The 18,543-nt window shown below is 51.8% G+C and overlaps 3 protein-coding genes across 5 annotated transcripts; 2 read left to right on the top strand and 1 right to left on the bottom strand.

Annotated features, from left to right (window-relative positions):
• The first annotated feature begins 56 nt into the window (after positions 1-56).
• Positions 57-6,317, top strand: IL2RG (interleukin 2 receptor subunit gamma). 3 transcript variants are annotated; one of them, XM_059910687.1, is made up of 8 exons: positions 57-233; positions 3,074-3,227; positions 3,441-3,628; positions 3,826-3,965; positions 4,372-4,534; positions 5,094-5,208; positions 5,459-5,528; positions 5,870-6,317. In XM_059910687.1, exons 2-8 carry the CDS (start codon positions 3,166-3,168, stop codon positions 6,044-6,046), a joined length of 915 nt encoding a protein of 304 aa, XP_059766670.1. In that variant the 5' UTR covers positions 57-233; positions 3,074-3,165; the 3' UTR covers positions 6,047-6,317. The 3 variants fall into 3 exon arrangements, with proteins under 3 accessions (XP_059766670.1, XP_059766669.1, XP_059766668.1); XM_059910686.1 differs by having other exon boundaries at positions 57-384; XM_059910685.1 differs by lacking the exon at positions 57-233 and adding an exon at positions 2,729-2,879.
• Positions 6,318-6,936: 619 nt separating this feature from the next.
• On the top strand, positions 6,937-8,640 carry CXHXorf65 (chromosome X CXorf65 homolog). The gene is made up of 5 exons (XM_059911846.1): positions 6,937-6,961; positions 7,081-7,167; positions 7,370-7,504; positions 7,839-7,907; positions 8,366-8,640. Exons 1-5 carry the CDS (start codon positions 6,937-6,939, stop codon positions 8,638-8,640), a joined length of 591 nt encoding a protein of 196 aa, XP_059767829.1.
• Positions 8,641-9,273: 633 nt separating this feature from the next.
• FOXO4 (forkhead box O4) lies at positions 9,274-16,391 on the bottom strand. Its single transcript, XM_059910844.1, has 3 exons — positions 15,503-16,391; positions 11,029-12,094; positions 9,274-10,706 (listed from the first exon to the last, which is right to left on the bottom strand). The coding sequence occupies exons 1-3, from the start codon at positions 15,965-15,967 to the stop codon at positions 10,699-10,701; spliced, it is 1,539 nt and encodes a 512-aa protein (XP_059766827.1). The 5' UTR covers positions 15,968-16,391; the 3' UTR covers positions 9,274-10,698.
• Positions 16,392-18,543: the final 2,152 nt, after the last annotated feature.

Raw genomic sequence — 18,543 nt, 5'->3', positions numbered from 1 at the left:
GCGGGGGCGGGGCCCATCCCGGCGTGGGGCGGAGCTCCGCGCGCGGGGAGCTTTTCCGCCCCGGCCGCCGGAGGATCGATTTCACTCAGTCAAGATCCCTGCAACGTCCGCCAGCCAGGCGCTGGGGATACGAACCCGCGAGGCGTGAGTCGGCCGCGGCGCTGAGCTCCGACTGGAACTGGATTCCCAGCGCCTCGCTCAGTTCTCGGCCTAGAATAAGTGCTCGAACGTCTGTGCGTTGCTTAGAAACTCTGCCTTTTGCAAACCGCTTCTTTGTTTCTTAGTTCCTGCATCTGAAAAATGGGTGTACTAACACCTTCAAGGGACTGTTGCGAAGATTGGAAACTATGTATGCCTAAGAACGCACCTATTAAACCCTGAAAGGTCGGCTCTAATCTTTATTAGAAACTATGTATGCATAAGAAAGCACCTATTAAACCCTGAAAGGTCGGCTCAAGGTCTTTATGGTCTAGCCCTGAGGTTCTTAACCTCTTCTGCTTCACAGTCCCTTTGAAATGCTGATGGAAGCTATGGCCCTTCTTCCCAGAAGAATGCACGTAGAGATATACAAAACGTTAGATACTTTGCCGGGAGATTCTTAGACCCCCTCCTGAAGTTCACTCACATATCCCCTAAGGGTCCATGAACTCCAGGTTAAGAACCCTTGCTGTATCGAAAGAGGCACCTACTGAGTGTCAGATGCTTTTCAGACATTGTCTCCTCTAATCCGCAAAAAACCCCTATGAGTTAGGGATTATTATTGTCTCCATTTTGTGGATGAGGAAGCTGGTTTTCAAAGAGTGGAAGTTTGCTTGCCCTATATTATATGGCTACTGTGTAACAGAGCTGAGACTAGGATTTTTTCTTGTCTCTGTCTCTCACTCTCTCTCTTTAAAGTAGTGTATCATCTCATTGCTGTTCTTTTTTTTCCTGCCTTTTTAAATTGCAGTATATTCGATGTACAATATCATATCAGTTACAGGTGTACAACATAGTGATTGACAATTTTTAAAGTTTATACTCCATTTATAATTATTATAAAATATTGGCTATATTCCCCGTATTGTACGATATATCCTTGTAGCTCATTTTATACATAATAGTTTGCACCTTAGTCCCCTACCCCTATATTGCCCCTCCCGCCTTCCCTCTCCCCACTGGTAACCCCTAGTTTGTTCTCTGTATCTGTGAATCTATTTCTTTTTTCTTATATTCACTACTTTGTTGTATTTTTTATCTTTTTTTTTTTTTTTTTTGGCCGCGCGGCTTGCACGATTTTAGTTCCCCAGTTCCCTCACCAGGGATGGAACCCGTGCCCCCTGCAGTGGAAGCGCGGAGCCCTAACCACTGGACCACCAGGGAATTCCCTGTTGTATTTTTTTAGATTTCACATATAAGTGATATCATACTTTTCTTAACTCTTGATATTCTTTCTATGATGGTATTGCCTTTTAGAGAAAAGATAGAGTGCTGTAATAAAAGTAACAAATAACAATAAATAAAAAATAATAAAATTAGCACATAACAAATAAAAGTAACAATAACACAATGCTATTGAATCACAATGGAAAGACAAATTAATTCTGATTGGGGAGAGGAAGACATATTGGAGGAGGTAACATTTGCGCTAACCCTGAGGAATTTAAACCCACGGAAAATTAGGGTGGGTTAGAACATAAGCACAGTGCCTGGCACATATTAAGGGCTCAATAAATGTTTACTAAATAAACTATTTATGTAAATAGTGTCTCTAATCAGCTCTGCGTTTGGGGGAAGATACATCTGGCAACAGAATGAAGAATGGATTAGAGAGCAGGGGGCCTTTGGAAAGGGAGGCCAGGTAGTGGGTTCTAGTACTAATCGTGACTAGAGGGAATGAAAGGCTGATTTAGCACCGTGGCTCTGGTCGTGGAAAGGAGGACACGACTGGGAGAAACACAACAGAAGTAGAGCTGATAGGATTCTCAGGGTGAGAGAGACGGAGGAATCGAAGATGACTTTGAGGTTTGAAGTCTGGGTGACTGAGAGGGTGATGATACCATTAACTGAGATACGGAACACAGGAAGAGAAGCAGATTCAGGGGAAGATGAGGAGTTTGAAGCCAGTATTGTTGTTCCTTCATTTCCAGAATCTGCTTCTAAGTCAGACCTCCTCACCAGTCACAATGGGGACCCAGCTCTCGCAACAGCTAAGGGTGGCTATTCTGGTTTGGATAAGGTCAGAGGAAAGATAGCTATAGATGCGCCCATGGGAGCCAAGACTGCAATTTCCATCCAGCCAAGACAGTAGAGCTTTGATAGCAGTTTCAGGGTGACTGAGCCAAGGAAGGAGCATAGCATAGGATGGAGGGAGGTTCAGACCCTCCACTATGTGGGATAAAATAATTTAGATGAGAAGGTGGCCGGGAGCGGTGGTGGTGATGAACAGATCCTTCCCAGGATCTAGGTAGTCTGAGGTTTCTTGGGTCTGTGACAATATTGGATACCCAGCTTTAGTCTCTACTTAACACCACATTGCAGTGGTGGTGTTACTTCTACAGATTAGATTAACACCTAATCTCCCAGAGGATTTAGCCTGTGTCATAGCACACATTCACCACACCCTCCGTAAAGCCCTGGCTTCTAAGGTTCTTTCCACCGGAAGTTATGACAGAAGGAAATGTGTGGGTGGGGAGGGGTAGTGGGTAAGGGGCCCAGGTTCCTGACACAGTCTACACCCAGGGAACGAAGAGTAAGCACCATGTTGAAGCCGCCATTGCCACTCAGATCCCTCTTATTCCTGCAGCTGCCTCTGCTGGGGGTGGGGCTGAACCCAAGTGTCCTCACGCCCAATGGGAATGAAGACATCACAGCTGGTGGGAAACCTGGGACTGGAGGAGGTTGGTGAGAAGGGAAGCTGTGGGAAGGGGTCCTACTGAATTCTGGAACCTGCCACTGGACATTGGAAGGATGCAGGCAGAGTTTTAAGAGTACCATGGGGAGGGCAAGGGGAAGGGTTCCCTGCCTCACGCTGCTTCTTCTGACCATCGTGTCTTCTCTTCCCCTCCCCCACTTCATTTTTTCCCCAACCTAGACTTCTTCCTGACCTCTACACCCCCTGGGACCCTCAATGTTTCCACTCTGCCCCTCCCAAAGGTTCAGTGTTTTGTGTTCAATGTCGAGTACATGAATTGCACCTGGAACAGCAGCTTTGAGCCCCAGCCCACCAACCTGACTCTGCATTATGGGTAAGAGAAGGGGAGAGGGGATCGTACGGGGGAGGAAGAGGAGGTGGGCTAGATGTGAGAGACTGCGTGGGGACCAAGAGAGTATCCCAGGCTCCCCACTATTTTCTCATGGGGTAAGTCATAAGTCAGTTCAGAGGAGCTGAGGCTGGGCTGTGGAAATCTGGAGTACCCAAGTTTACCTCACTGTTCTTCTTCCTTGAAATCTTTCTCTAGGTACAAGAACTTTAATGATGATGATAAACTCCAGGAGTGTGGCCACTATCTGTTCTCTGAAGGGATCACTTCTGGCTGTTGGTTTGGAAAAAAGGAGATCCATCTCTACCAAACATTTGTTGTCCAGCTCCAGGACCCATGGGAACACAGGAGGCAGCCCGAACAGTTGCTAAAACTGCAGGATCTGGGTAATTTGGAAAGGAGGATCAAAGGATATTGTGGGGTATTGGAGTATATAAACTAGTGTTCTTTCACCATAAGGGTACTTGGGCAGAAAAGAGGCGAGGAATAGAATGGGGAAGGGAGGAGGGCTCAGGCGCACTACCTTCAGGATCCTGACTTGTCTAGGCCAGGGGAATGACCACACACGCACACCTATCTCCAGTGATCCCCTGGGCTCCGGAGAATCTGACACTTCGCAACCTGAGTGAATTCCAGCTAGAACTGAGCTGGAGCAACAGACACTTGGACCATTGTTTGGAGCACCTGGTGCAGTACCGGAGTGACCGGGACCACAGCTGGACTGTGAGTGAGTGGGGATAGCAGCTCAGGCTGAGCAAGTGGGGATGAAGGATTCAATCAGCCAATAGGAAGGCCTGAGCCCCAGCTCCCCTTCTGTGCCTCCCAGTTCCCCTGCCCACCTTCCACCCTCCTCTGACTCCTTTCCCTCTCATCACCAGTGAGTTTTCCTCAAGGTTTCCCTACCCATGCTCTTCCCAAAACCAGAAAGGCAAGTAAACAAAAGCAAGCCTTTAAGGAGGCATTAAATTCTAGGCAGTGAAGGGAGCAGTGTGGCTTGAGTAGTCAAGAGAGGAGGGAGAAACTGGGAAGAACCAGAAGATGACCTGGGGGGTGGGGGTGGGGGGCAGCAGTTTCCGTTCTCCCTTCTTTTATAGACACCCATCTTTCCCTCACCCTCTTTCTCCTCAAGGAACAAGCCGTGGACTACAGACATAGCTTCTCTCTGCCTAGCGTGGATGCACAGAAATTCTACACGTTCCGTGTTCGAAGCCGCTATAACCCACTCTGTGGAAGCGCTCAGCATTGGAGTGACTGGAGCTGCCCCGTCCACTGGGGCAGCAATACTTCAAAGGGTAAAATGGGCCTAATGCATCACCCCGACCCATGAGCCCAGGAACCTTTCTAGCACCACTGTCTTTTGCCCTACCTCCCTACCCCTAAGCCCCCAAACTTGGTGGCTCATCTCCCCTCACTGTTCAACTCCAACCCCCAGGAAGCAGGATTTTTCTGTGTAGGGTTGGATCAGTGTGTTGTTACAGTAGGGGGGTGGATTGGGAAGGAGGCTGAGGGGGTCCTCAAAGGGGATACAGAATGTATAAAATTTCCCTGCAGCATTCCCAGAAAGCCTGCATGGTAAAGATGGCTTTGGAATCAGGCAAATCTAGGGTTTAAACCTGCCTCTGCCACTTCCTACCTCTTTGACCTTGGGCACATCACTCACCTCTTTGATTCTGTTTCCTCATCTGTAAAATGGAGATAATAATTGCTCCCCGCCCCGTTCAGGAGTTATGAGGATTAACTATACAGATAGCGTTTAGCACAGTGTCTGGCACCAAGTTGGGGCTCTAAATGTTGGCACGTAGTAGGGGCACTACAAATGTTCGGTCTCTTTTCCTTTCCTCTTTTCGATAGAGAATCCTGAGAATCCTGAGACTCCTTCGTTGTTTGCATGGAAAGCTGTGCTGATCCCCCTTGGCTCCATGGCATTTATCGTGAGCCTCATCTGTTTGTACTGCTGGCTGGAACGGTGAGAATTCAGAATCCCAGAAAAATGAGGTGGGGGTGGTTGGGAATAGGGGAAGAGGGTTATTACCGGGTCTCCAGGAGTAGAGGGCGGGACAGTAAGGAATGAGGGATCACCCAAGTGGGCATGGTGATGGAAGGAAGATGCAGGCACAGACAACACAGAATCACTACATTCCATGTGGGAGAACTGGGAGAAGGGTAATACAAGAGCGTAACCGATGTATTCCTGCTCCCTCTTTCTCCACACTCAGGACGATGCCCCGAATTCCTACCCTCAAGAACCTAGAGGATCTGGTTACTGAATACCATGGGAACTTTTCGGTGAGAACATTGTCATAGGCAGACTGCAGTCTGTCAATGGCCAACTGCCTGCCAGCTAGACAGACAGGGCATGGGGGGCAGAGGGGAGGGGAGGGGGGCCTGCACTAACAGGATGTGGCCGACCAGTTGGGGGATGGGCTAGACGCAGAGAGACACCCAGAAGAACTGATCCTAGATTGGTTGAGGCAGATGGAAACAGTGGTATTGAGGGCCCAGGAGTGTGTGTGTCCCTTCTGTAATCACAGTGGTTGCAGATCTTGGGAGAGTTCCCCTGGCACAGAGCCTGGGTCTTTTACTTCCTGCTCCTAATTGAGCCCTGACCTGGAGATATCTGTCTTTAGGCCTGGAGTGGTGTGTCTAAGGGACTGGCGGAAAGTCTGCAGCCAGACTACAGTGAACGGCTCTGCCACGTCAGTGAGATCCCCCCAAAAGGAGGGGAAGGGCCTGGGGGCTCCCCCTGCAGCCAGCATAGCCCCTACTGGGCTCCTCCATGTTACACCCTGAAACCTGAGCCCTGACACCCTGACAGAACCCCAGGGCCCTGTAGCCCTAAATTGTACTAACTTGCCCTCGTCCAACCAACCTGGGTCCAGTGCTCACCTCGCCCCCCTGTGGCTGATTTTGAATTTTGTGCCCCCTATAACTGCCTTCTCATTCAATATCTCCTACTTGAGAATTGCCCCTTTGCCCTGTCCATGTTTCTCATCTCCCCCAGCCCAGCCCTTCCTCCTCACAGCATTGCTTCTGCTGTCCCTCCCTCCCTCCCCCTTTCCATCTACCCTTCAACTGTTCCAGAAACGAATGAGAAATAAAAGTTCTGTTGATAATCATCAAGGAAGTCTGCTGTTGCGGAGGGGGAGGGAGCAAGGGAAACGTGGGGTGCAATGCGGGTGGGAGGCATGGTGCTGAGGGGAGGAAAGGGGCGTGGTGGATTCATGCTGCGGAGGCAGCGGCACTACAGACTCACTGGAAAAGAGTGCTGTTCCAGAAACGGACTTTTCTCTAGGCGCCCTACACTCCTTCTAGGGGCCAGTTTAGAGTTAGATTTACCATGCTGCCCCCATTTTCTTTTGTTGTTGTTGTTGCCCCCATTTTAACAAATCTTTTATAGGCCCCACCCAGGTTCTTCTCCCCTTAGCCTTACCTCACCTTCTGTCACACATACCACTTCTGACCTCATAATCCCTCAGCTGCAGCCTCAGGCCCCACCCCTAGGGATGCTGCTTATCCACAACTGCCCATAGCTCTCTCCTGTTTGCCCAGTCTGGACCTCCTCAGCCAATTTAATCCATCTTCCTCTCCAGTCCCCTGACCTTATGGGCCCACTTGGCCCCCCAAGGCCTCTAGAACACCCTCCTTCTGCCATGACTTATTAAGACTCTCTGAAGAGTGAGAAGATCTTCAGAGCATGTTCATCTTTATCAAACATGGAGGTGAGGGGTATCACAGAGCTGGAGTCTATGTGTAGGGTTGGGGATGTTGGAGGGCAGTGGAGATCACAGAGATGGTATAACTGAGGAAGGACCACATGCCCCGTGCCATCTCTTCTCAGATAATCGGCAGTTTCTGGCCAATACTAATTGTTCTGTCCTCCTGTTGCTGCATTATGTCCGTCATGAAGTGGGGTTGCGTGACACAGGTGAGGAGTGTGGGGAGGGGACTCATGGCCAAGGGTCAGAAGTAGCAGGGTCATCTCTAGCCCTCAGGTCCTCCTGCTGGCAAGAAGAGAGCTCCTTGAATCCCGACAGCTTCCTCCAACACATTCTGAATAGGATCACTGGCCTCTTTTGCTCCCTCTCTCCCTCCTTAGCTGCCCCAATTACCCTTTGGTCTCCCTCCAGACACCATCGATTTGTGTGATGCAATGGGGACAATGCAGTTGTTTTTCCTGATGAAGACCCTTGGAGACTATGCCAACAAATTCCTTACAGCTCGAAACACCTACTACGTTTGTAGGGTGGAGCATGGGGCACCAGGTAGCGGCTTGGGAGCATTCCCCAGAGATAGAGCAAGGCCCCAAAGATGGACCGTGAACCTGGTCCTTCAAATAGGGCCCCCTCAACCAGATCCAAATTGACCGCCTCTAGTCAGCCTAAGAAAGGGCACTGCCTCTCTGACATTGGTTAGGTTAGTACATTCTATGCACCGCTCCCCACCTCCCCTGACCTGACCTAGGGATGGACCAGAGGGGAGAAAATAAGGTACACCAGCTCAAGGTAGTGTTGAGTGTTAGGGTCCTGAAATCTTGGGCTTTGGAAGGGTGGAGGCTGGGTGACGGGGGCTGGGGATTGTGCACTGCCGTGTTCACAGGAACTGGACTTAAGAATGCCTACAGAGCTTTTGTGCCCCTCCTTAAGAACCCAGAACCCAAGATAATTGGTAAGGAGCATGATGGAGGAAGGAGGAACATGGAGGGTACTGTATAACGGTGGGTGATGGAGAATATAGGGTGGGGCTGGTGTAGTCCATCAGGTAGGATCACAAGATCCTAGGAAAAGGGGAATAGGGTCTAGGGCCACTTCAGAAGGGATGTTTAGCTCAAACCAGGTGCAGTGTGCGTGTGTCACTCATCCCTCCTCGCTGTTTCTCAGCCATCTCCTCAGTACATCTCCCTATCCCCACCACATCATTCCCATCTTTCCCTTCACCTTTTGCTCTTGGAGTCTTGGTGTCCCGATTGCCACTGAAAAGAGCAAAGCTTAGGCACCTTCAGGTCACTCCTCAGCCTAGCTTTAGGCCCGGTTACTCCAAGTGATCATTTGAATGATGGGAGGGACAGGATGGGAAGGGAAGGTCTCCAGTCCTCAGAGGTGAGGGCACCTTTTCCTGATTCCTAGATGCCTTGCATACACAATGTGACCTCCTGAAGAGGGGTCAAATTGAACTGTTTAGAAGCCAAGAAGCCAAGAAAGTCGCTCCAATTGAATTGTCAGTGAAACTCCCAGTAAGACTTCCCAAACATGGTCTGTCCCAGCAACCTCCTTTCCCCACCAAGTCTACCGAAGGCTCCTCCACCCTGGCCCTCTGGGATGAATTTCCTTTCCAAATCCAACATCCATGCCCAAGACCTGCCTCTCACCTCTTTTGTCCTGCCTTCGGCCCTAGTTTGTAGAAAGCTTCCCTGCAGGGGCCTCTTTCTCTACTTACCGACCCTTTCCTTTTCCAGTCCAAATCATCAAGATGCTCAGATGAAGTGGGGACCACTCGCAGTGGTCCACTCTTTAAGACCAGAGGGAACATTATCCGTAGTAGGGATAAACATTGCTAACAAAATAAAGTGACCAAATGAGAGCAGCAATACTAGGTATGAAATTACTGGCATTTAATGTGAGGTTCCTTTTTTCAAGAAAGACTTCTTCTCCCAATATCTGCACCAAGGCTTAAGTCTGCGCCAGGCATTGTGGAGGCTCTCAGGGTGGGTAGGGGCAGCAGGAGCCGGCGGGGGCAAGCACATGGGTGGGGGTGAGGAAAGACAGCGAAGTCTAGCACAATGAGCCTCTGAGGGACAGAGTGGGGGGTGGGGTCTTCTCCAACCAGACAACCTCCCCCTGGGAGGCCTATCACAGCCTGCCTACTCCTGCTGGGGTTAGGTGACGGATGGGGATGGGCATCTTCCCCCCCCCCCACCGCCACACTCCACCAAGTCCCCGTCTGAAATTCCCCCACCCCCCACCAGTCTGCCTCTGGGCAGTCCCTACCTCCCCCTCCGCTATCCGCGTGGAACAGCGAGGCAGCAGAAACCAGAGCTGGTTATAGGCATTTATTGAATTTATTCATTTATTGATTTGACACACTTCCCCACTCCAATCTAGCACATGATACAATCTGGGTAGGCCAGGCGCTGACACAGGAAATGATGGGAACCCACAGCAGGGGCGGGGGAGGGGACAATGCAAAGGGGACTGGGGGAGGGGCTGCTTTGGGGGCTAGGGTGGAGAAGGAGCCCCAGATGGCCTTTCCTAGCAGGTGCTAGTAAACCTGATCCACATTCCCCTCCATCCCTGCTCATTTCCCAGACCCTCAGCCAAGCTCCCCAGCTCCCCTTTCCCTGTTCCGCCCCTCCCCCTGCCTGCCACTGCACACACTTCCACATAACCCCTGCAGTCAGGCAAGGGGAAGAAGGGCAGGGACAGCTGTCTGGGGCCTTGAACAGGGAGGTCTCTGTGCCTAACTTTACCACCCTAAATCCTTCCCTCCTTCTCTTCACCCCCCTCCCACCCCCTTCCCAGGCCACAAACTCATTCCTGGCCCTCAACGCACTCTCCCACCATAGCACGAACCCAGAGGGGGTCACACGAGAGTGTGACTGTGCCCCAACACCACACACTCCCAGGCACAAGGTGACAGAGTGAGGGGACCTGGCTTAGGGAAACTCCAAGCTAGTTCTGTGCAGGCCGTGTTTTACACCTGGTCCTCACGGGAGCTCTTCCCCTTGCCCCCTGCTCTCTGCTGACCTGGGGTTCTCTCCCCTACTTCCCCCATGTTTCCCGGAGTAACGTCTGTAGTGTTTGCATCAGGTCACTATGAGAAAGCCTTCAGAAAGAAAAAAGCATTCTCCCCATCACTAGCACCTTGCCACTGTTAAAAATCTCTATATTTGTGTTTATATTTCTTTAAAAGTTTATAAAAAGCCTTTCTGTTATCTGTAGCCTTCCAAGGGTGATTTGGCCTGGTGAGCCACTCCAGGCTTCAGACCTTGGCCCTTCCAGCTCCCCATTACCATCCCCCGCAATCCCACAACACTGGCCCAAGGGGCCACTGCATAAAAATCCCAGGCTCAACCCAGCCTGGACCAGCTCAGATAAGACTCTACAAAATATCCTGCTCCCAAAGGCAGGGGTAAGGCCACTGGTGACTTCACATTTCCAACAGTACTGCCCGCCCCTGCTACAAAACCTATGGGGTGGGAATGGGGGGGGGCCGAGGATGGCTCCTGAGAGGGGGGCCTTACCCCCTAATTGGCACAGTGAGAATAAACCCTCTCCCTTTCCCCCTCCCCTTTCCCTCCCCACCCCCAGCTTTATAATTTCCTCAACACCCAGGTGAGCAGACCCTACCCTAGGTCTAAAGCAGGGTCCCAAATTCCCAGGGAGGGGTCAAGGGTAAAGAGTGGATATGGGCACGCCTGGCTCCGTCTCTGAAGCAGGGAATAAAGCTGCCAGCCAATGGCTCAGGGATCTGTGGGAAGAGAAAACGGAGGACAACGTAAGAGGCTCATCTGGGGCATGACAACTTTCCACCATCAAGATCCACACCAAGGAAAACAGAGACGGCCCCTTCCCCACCTCTCCCATCCTACCTTGTAGGGGTGAGCACTGCTGAGGGGCCTGGAGGTCCCATATGGAAACTATGCCACTCTAACATGACATCCTCCCTCCAGTTCCCCGGCACCTCCAGCTACCCCTTGTTCTACCTCTCCTTTGCTCAATCACAGGACTAGCTGGACACCTAGGAGGAGGTATGGGTTGTGAGAGGCTACCGTGATTCGGAGGTGCCGTACCTGGCTCAAAGTTGAAGTCCAGTCCTTCGCCCCCATCCATGAGGTCACTGATGATGTTATCCATGTCACACTCCAGATTCTCCATGTACATATCAAGATCGAGATCCTGAGGCATTCGGTCTTGGCTTGGAGCTTCAGTAGGAGGTGTGAGCACAGGAGCCCCCAGGGGCTTGGGGACGGGAGCACCCGCCATGACTGGAGGCGGTGCTGGTGCTATCATCGGAAGGGTGGGAACCAGACCGCTGGGGCCTGGAGCCTCTAGGGGCTTAGGACACAGGCCACCCCCTGTGCCTAGCTTACTGGAGGAAGGTATCCCCCCCAGCAACAGAAGTGTCGGAGCCTGGGACAGAATGGGATCTACCTGGGTCATGAGGACATCAGCAGGAGGTGGTGGCGTATCAGAGGTGAGCAGGGCCTCCAGGGACTGGGAGCTTGAGAAGCACCCTTCTCCCGCTGACAGGGGCCCCTCTGCTGGGCTGAAGAGGGAGGTGCTGTAGGTGTGTAAAGGGCCTGAAACCCCAGGATGCTGCAAAGAGAAGCCAGAGAGGCTGCTCCGAGACAGCAGGGAATGGGGAGATGTGAGATTGAGCCCATCTAACAGCTCCAGATCTTCTTTTAGGGTGGAAGGGACACCCCCAGCATAGCTGCTGGCCGAGGCTGGCATTTCCTCTTCCGCCAGCACCTCAGGCTCTGGCCTCCGGGGAGAGGGCCGGGTGCTGACAGTGCTAGCATTCGAACTGCTTCGTGGACGGAAGGTGCTCCACACGTCAGCTTCCTCGTGGCTTCGAGAGCAAGGGCTGCCTGACCACTTGGCAAAGTGGCCAACAGGGCTCCTCGGAGTGGCACCTTCGGGCGGAGCTGGCAGCACAGCTGGTTTCTTCTTGGGGGCCTTGCTGCGGCCCCGGAGCAGCTTGCTGCTGCTATCCATGGAGGCTGCCCGGCGGCGGGGCGCCTTGCCACTCTTGCCTCCCTCTGGATTCAGCATCCACCAAGAGCTCTTGCCGGTAGCCTCGTTGTGAACCTTGATGAACTTGCTGTGCAGGGACAGGTTGTGGCGGATCGAGTTCTGGAGGGGGCAGAGGCAACAGGAAAGGGAGGTCAGTGGCCGGCAGTGCAGTCTAAAAGGACGCTGGGATGCAGCGGGGGCATTCCTGGAGACGCAAAGCTAGTCAAATCCAGGGGGGAAAAGAGGCAAAGGTATGGGTGGGGGGTGGTGGCAGGGGATGAGACCACACACAGTTCCCACCCGAGCAATGAGCTACTCAGAGGGCACTGTGCCCCCCTCCCCGCCGCCCCCCCCCACCAAGAGCTCACAGCACTCTACCCCTCCCAAGTCTCTGGTGGCTGTCTGGGGCTTGTGGGAGTTGGGAAGACGCACTCCTCGTTCAGCAAGAACTAGGCTCAAGTGGGAAAGAGCATTCCACAGCTCCACCCCTTTCCTTGAGTGCAGGCTTGGGTGGAATTTACAGGACAGTGGCGCAACAGCAGCCCAGGACAGACCCACCCTGTCCTGAGCCGGTCCTCTGAACTGGCTGAGGGGCTGGAACCTCAGCAAGGCTGGTGCTCCACTCTGCACAGGGCATTTGGGCCCCGGCTCGCTATAGGATTGGCAGATTCCTTTTTTCTGATTTCTCCCAATTCCTGGACACACACCCTCAAGTACATTCAGGCCAGGCTTGTCCCTGTGCCTCAAATACACCAGGCCCATCCCTCCCTCCCTCCTTGTCCCGGGAAGGATCTCCCCTCTCTAAATTCTACTAGCTCGTCAAGATCAAGCTGAAGTCCTCTCTCTTTTCTAAAGTGGTTGCTTGACTTCTGCAGCCAAATTTCTTGTACAGCATTTTTCATCTGTTCCACGCAAATTTCCCCAATCTATATTATGCTGTTTATGGTTTCAAGTAATTCGTCTTATCAAGTGTAAACGCCAGGACATGTTGTCCAGGTGGGCAGCCCCCAGCAGTGCCCCCCTCAGAGTGCCAATCTCCCAGTACATAATCAATATTTGTTGCCTGATTGGTGGTTGGCCCTCTGGTGACGGATGGTGAATCTCCCCTTGAGGCTCCGTCAGCTCTTGAGTGCCTTGAGTATTAGAAGCTGTGTTCTTCCTTCCTCCCTCGCTGCTGATATTCTGCTAGAGATAAGTTTTTTTCTCCAGGGGCCCAGGGAGCTGAGATTGGCAGCTTCTTGAGCCCCCAGAGCAGCTTATTTCTACTGGCTGCTCCAGGCTAGTTACACCATCATTTTGTGTCCGCCCCACCCCACCCTCCAGGAACCTCCCTTCTCTTTCCTACCTCCTTTTCCCCACTTCTCCTCAGGAATTTGTGCATAGGATCTCCAACCTTAGGGGCATTTGACCTCCCACATGAAGCTCTTTAGTGTTTAGAAACTTGGGAGGAGCCCAGAAGGGCTTGGAGCAACTAGCAGGCTGAGGCTATGGACAGTCAGAAATCACTTCATGTGTTTCAGACTGATGCTCTAGATAAGGAGACCCTTTGCCTGGGGAAAGATGCTTAAGCAGCCTCTTGCTCCAGGGCTCTTTAGAAGTCGTTGTCTCCCTGGGACCCTGTAGTAATGGCATTCCAACTACTCTGGCTGCGTTATAATGTTTTTGGTTCCTTCAAGGAATCACACTTGTCCATCCAGCCTGGGCTCTTAGTAACTGAGAACCACAGTGACTTTTGGCACTGTGATTTCCCCCTCACCCCCTGCCTTTCCATCCTCTAACTCTGGGTCTACTGAGAAGGCTCATTCCTTTCCCTACTACTCAGTACCCACGAGTGCCAGTTGTTCATCCCCTCTTCTTTAGGCCTTGGAACTAGTACATTGTACAGCCTCCTACCTGGAGAGGTCGGCTCCCTAGAAGCCTACGGTTCTAACCTGTTGGAAGGGGGGCAACTGCTAATTGCTCCCCCAGCCACCTAAATTAAGCCTTCTTGTTCTAGGTGAGTGCCGCCCCCTGGTGGAGTGGTAGTAACCTTGGCACAGCACCAGGGAAGCCAGCCAGCTCAGGCTTGAGGTCTCCCCCTTGGAGTGGGGTGGGGGTGGGGAGTGGGAGGTGAGAGCCTTGGAGGCCCCAGATTTGGCCTGATTTGGTTTTGCCATCATTCCATGGCAGCATGGATTAGCAGAAAGAGCATATGATTTATAGTTAGACCTGAGTTCAAGTCCTCATTCTATCGATTTTGGCGAGTTTCCTAACCTTTCTGTACCTTAGTTTCCTAATACGTAAAATGTGGAATCTCAGAATTGCTGTGACGATAAATGAAATTAAAATTTTTAATTACTTTGTAAACTGAAAAACCCCGTACAAGTGTAAATTCTAAGGAGGGACTACACTACCACAGCATAACTAACAACTCATGGTTATTTCTTCTACCCTGGAAAATGAACCTAAGGGAAAAGAAAAACAGCTGTGTAGGCTGGGTCCAAGGAGGGGAGCTCTGTATGAGCTGAGACTGTGGCGTGGCAGTCTACCCAGAAATAGTGCCAAGGGTCTCAGTCAGCTGTCCTGCTTTCTGTTCTGCCCAACCCCTAGGGATACTGCGGATCCGATCCCTTGATCTCTTATACCTAGGAGAAGACCCTCCTCTGCTCACTCAACCCTCTGTATTTCCTTGCATGTTGATCTCACCACCTATGGGGGCACAAGGCGTCAACAGGAGTTAAAGCTCCCAAATCTTGGGATTAGAGTCCCATATTTCCCAGGACAAGCTTTCAGAGCATCTAGCGAGATCTTTCCTCGCAGTTTCCTCATGGAAGGCCAAGGGAACTCCCAACCTTGTGCTCTGAAGTCAGAGCCCTATCTATTTTTTCCATGAATATTCCTCAACAGTAAATGAAAACTTCCCCCCACAACTTGGATAGCCCCTTACTAAGGAGAGTTTCTTGGCATTATATAGGGTAAACCGAGGCAGCCCCCCCCTTTTTTCTTAGTGCATAAGATCTGCTACCTTACCACATGGATATCACTCTTTTTACCTTTCGCCACTTCACTCCATCTTCTTGGGTAGCAGAGTCCTAGAACAGTACTTCTACCCTGAGGTATTGGGAGGCAAGCAGGGAATCCAAGTGATCCCACAGGAATGGGAGAAAAGGTGTTGGGGTGGGAGGTGGGGGAGGAGGGAAGGCTAGGTTCCTGTGGGGAATCCACACAGTTCCTGCTGTACATAGGATAAAGACTTCTCTGTGGGGATAAGTGTTTGGGGCAGCCCAAGCCAAAGTGCTGGGCGTGTTGAGCAGTGAGCAGAGAATTCAATTTTCTCCAGGGCAAGGACAGTGTCTTATTCATCTGTGATCCTCCAGCATCAAGCACCCAGCGGCATATACTATGTCTTAAGTAAATGTTTGTCTGAATGACGACGGAAGGTGGACCTCTGGGCTAGGGGTGTAAAAGGGGCCCCAGAGTAGAGGTAAGGAGACTGGGGGGACCAGGAGCAGACGGGTATTGGGACGGAGGTAAGGGGGTCATAGTTACCTTCCATCCTGCTGAGCTGTTGCTGTCACCCTTGTCCTTGAAGTAGGGCACTGTGCGGACCATCCACTCATAGATCTGGGCGAGTGTCAGTCGCTTCTCGGGGGCGCTTTCAATGGCCTGGCTGATGAGTTCTGCATATGACTGATTTCCCCAGGCATTCCGGCGGGAGCCTCCCTTCCGAGGACCTGTTACGGCCCCCAGGATCCCAGGCTGGGGGCCCCCTGCCGGGTCAGGGAGCCGGGAGGGCAACAGGGTCGGCTGGGAGCGCCCCTCCGAGCGCCCCTCCGTGTGTACCTTCTCTCCCAGACCTGACTCCACCTCGGCCGGCTCGGACGGCTCGGGAGCGAGCTCTGGTCGGGGAAGGGGCCAGGTGCAGGAGCGGGGACGGCTCTGGGGTTCGAAGTCGGGATCGAGGTCTACGAGCGCGGCAGCCTCTCTGGCTGAATTCTCATTCACTGGATCCATACGTGGAGTTGGACCTCCGCCGCTCAGCGTTCAGAGGAGCCTGCCACAGTCCCTCGCGATGCCTCCCCCCAGGGGGGAAGCACCGAGGGCCAGGAGGCACATTCCTGCCAGTCCTCAGAAAGTCTCGAACTTCCCCCTCGCCCCTGGACGCTAGCCCCTAAGCTGTCCCTTGCACACAGTTAGTTCTCTGATCCTCTCCTCCACTACAGTCTGCAGCCTTGGAGCTCTTTCCGAGACACCACCTGTAACCTTCGCCTAGCGAAGGCACTTTTTCCCCAACCTCTCACTCAGCTTCCTGCTCTTTTAAACCTGAGGCACCGTATCCCCTCACAAATCGCGCTCCCATCACCGAACGTCTCTTTAGCCGCAGTTCCCTCCCCCTTTTAAGTTGCTGCCCCCCGGACACTCCTCCCGAATTTCCTCCACCCGGATCACTGCCCTCCCCCACGCCCCGCTCCCCCGCGTCACTCGCCCCTCCCCTGACTCCCCCTCCTCCCGCCTCTTCCCTCCCCCCAGCTCTTACTCGGGTCCACGTCCCCGCGGCCCCAGCCTCTCGAATTCCCGCACCAATCCCCCTATCAAACCCCCCCACCCCCCGCCCCCCGGGGTTCCCTTTTGTTTTGCTCCAAGCTGCGGCCCCCGCCTGACGTCTCTGTTTACCACTCGCCGGGGCAGCCATCTGCGCACGCGCCTGGAGAGCGGGTTGGGAAACAGAGTTCTCTAGTCGTGCCAGCCTGGTCGGGCTTGGGGACTACATCTCCCGTCCTACTTCGCGGCCAGGAGCCCGATCTGGGTGGCAGGAGAGCGGCGTGGCAGGATATAGAGAGGGGGAACATTAATTATTAGAGGTCGTGGCGGACTTTTTCTTTTCTTTAAAAATCATTTTCTTCCTTTTCTCCCCTTCCCCCCTCCTCCCCTGTGATTCGGGATCGCCTAGATGAGCGTGTCGAGAGATGTTAGACCGTTCCGTCTTTCCGTCAGAAGAGGGCAAAAGGAAAAAATGCGGTCTCTGCAAGAAGCAGAAAACCGAGAAGCACGAAGCAAAGAACTGACTAGAGGATAGGCTTGTTTTCGTGTTGAGGAGTTGGGCGGAGGGCTTGGGGAACATAAACAAATGGTTAGCTGATGATGGTGTCTCCCCCACCGCTCTCGACTCCCCATACGCAGTTCCCATTGATAGTGCGGTTGCTAACCAGTTTTCTCCACTGGCTCTTCTGGCCTCTCCTCAAATATTGATATTCTCCAGGTTCCCATCTTCGGCGGCTTCACTTCTCATTCAACAGGTTCCAAACAGAACTCATTATCTGTTCCTGCACCCACACCCCTATCCTCTGGATACTCTTATCTCTGAATTTGGTTAATGGTTGTCCTAATCTACCCAGTCTCCTAAGCTAGATTTACCCTTCATCTTTTCATCTCCCTAAACTCCCACATCCAAATCCCAGTTCAGGATCTTATTTATCACTGGACTAAATTGCAGCATCGTCTTAATCAGACCTCCCACCACGAATCTTTTCCCAACTGCAGTTTATGTTCTGTGCTGTCAACAAAGTAACCTTTCTAAGAAACACTCCTGGTAATAACTAAAATTTATGGAGCACTTATTATGTGCCAGGCGCTGTGCTGACTGCTTTATATAAATTAGCTCCTTTACCCTCAAATCAACCCTGTGAGGTAGGTACCCCTGTCACCCCCATTTTCCAGAGAAAGTCACTAATGCTCAGAGATTTAGTGACTTGCCCAAAGTCACACAGCTAGGAGGCAGGAGAACTGGAATATCACCTATATGTGATCATAGCATTTCCCTGCTTAAAACTTCCTTTGATTTTCCCCATTGCCTATGTGATAAAGTTCAAACTCCTTAGCAAGGCATACAGGTCTCTTCAGATTCAGGCACCTTTCCTGCTTCCTCTTTCACTGGGCACATTAAGTTCTGACCAGTTCGAGTTTCGCACTATTTCCTGGAAATGCCATACATACCCTTTTATACCTTTCCCTCCACATCCTGGGATGTCCTCCCTCTCATCATCCCTTCCCCAAGTCTCTTATTCTGGAAAACTCTTACTCAGCCTTCCTGGTCTCCCTCAGGTACAGTTAGTTCTCTGTCTTATGCATTCCCAAGCATTTTGTGCAGGCTTATGTTATATAGCATAAACCATATTATACTGTAATTATTTGCTTATGTGTATGTATGTCTCTTCCACTAAACTGTGAACTCCTTGAAGGCAGAGACAAGTTTTGTGTATCTCTGTGAGCCCACATAACAGACATTCAATAAATGTTTGTCGAATGAACGAGGTCAGGAATCGAGTGACCATTGCACTTGTGCATTTGACAACGTTTTAATAAATGTATCATATTTATTTACTGCCTGGCCATGTCCCATTTTTCCTGTTAGACGGCAAGCTCCTAGGGGTAGGGACTGTAATTTAACTTATCTGTATAGTGCCTAGCATTATACCGTTGGCAGTGTTGCTTGATATGTGCTCTGTGATGACCAGGCCTTCCTCCCATCACGGTTGTAAAGCCATACCACCCGGAGTTTTTCAGAGGCCGCAGCACATTAGACCTTCAAA

This window comes from Balaenoptera ricei, chromosome X (genome assembly GCF_028023285.1).
Source record: "Balaenoptera ricei isolate mBalRic1 chromosome X, mBalRic1.hap2, whole genome shotgun sequence".
NCBI lineage: Eukaryota > Metazoa > Chordata > Mammalia > Artiodactyla > Balaenopteridae > Balaenoptera > Balaenoptera ricei.
This window is presented reverse-complemented; position numbering and strand designations above follow the sequence as displayed.

Excerpts from the sequence above, each read along its gene's own strand:
- FOXO4 (XM_059910844.1), bottom strand. The coding sequence starts at position 15,967 with ATGGATCCAGTGAATGAGAATTCAGCCAGAGAGGCTGCCGCGCTCGTA. Across the intron at positions 12,095-15,502 it reads ACAGCTCAGCAGGATGGAAG|AACTCGATCCGCCACAACCT; the intron begins GTAACTATGACC and ends TGCCCCCTCCAG.
- CXHXorf65 (XM_059911846.1), top strand. The coding sequence starts at position 6,937 with ATGTTCATCTTTATCAAACATGGAG. Across the intron at positions 6,962-7,080 it reads CATCTTTATCAAACATGGAG|ATAATCGGCAGTTTCTGGCC; the intron begins GTGAGGGGTATC and ends ATCTCTTCTCAG. Across the intron at positions 7,908-8,365 it reads CCCAGAACCCAAGATAATTG|ATGCCTTGCATACACAATGT; the intron begins GTAAGGAGCATG and ends CCTGATTCCTAG.
- IL2RG (XM_059910685.1), top strand. The coding sequence starts at position 2,741 with ATGTTGAAGCCGCCATTGCCACTCAGATCCCTCTTATTCCTGCAGCTG. Across the intron at positions 4,535-5,093 it reads GGGCAGCAATACTTCAAAGG|AGAATCCTGAGAATCCTGAG; the intron begins GTAAAATGGGCC and ends TCTTTTCGATAG. Across the intron at positions 5,529-5,869 it reads AATACCATGGGAACTTTTCG|GCCTGGAGTGGTGTGTCTAA; the intron begins GTGAGAACATTG and ends ATCTGTCTTTAG.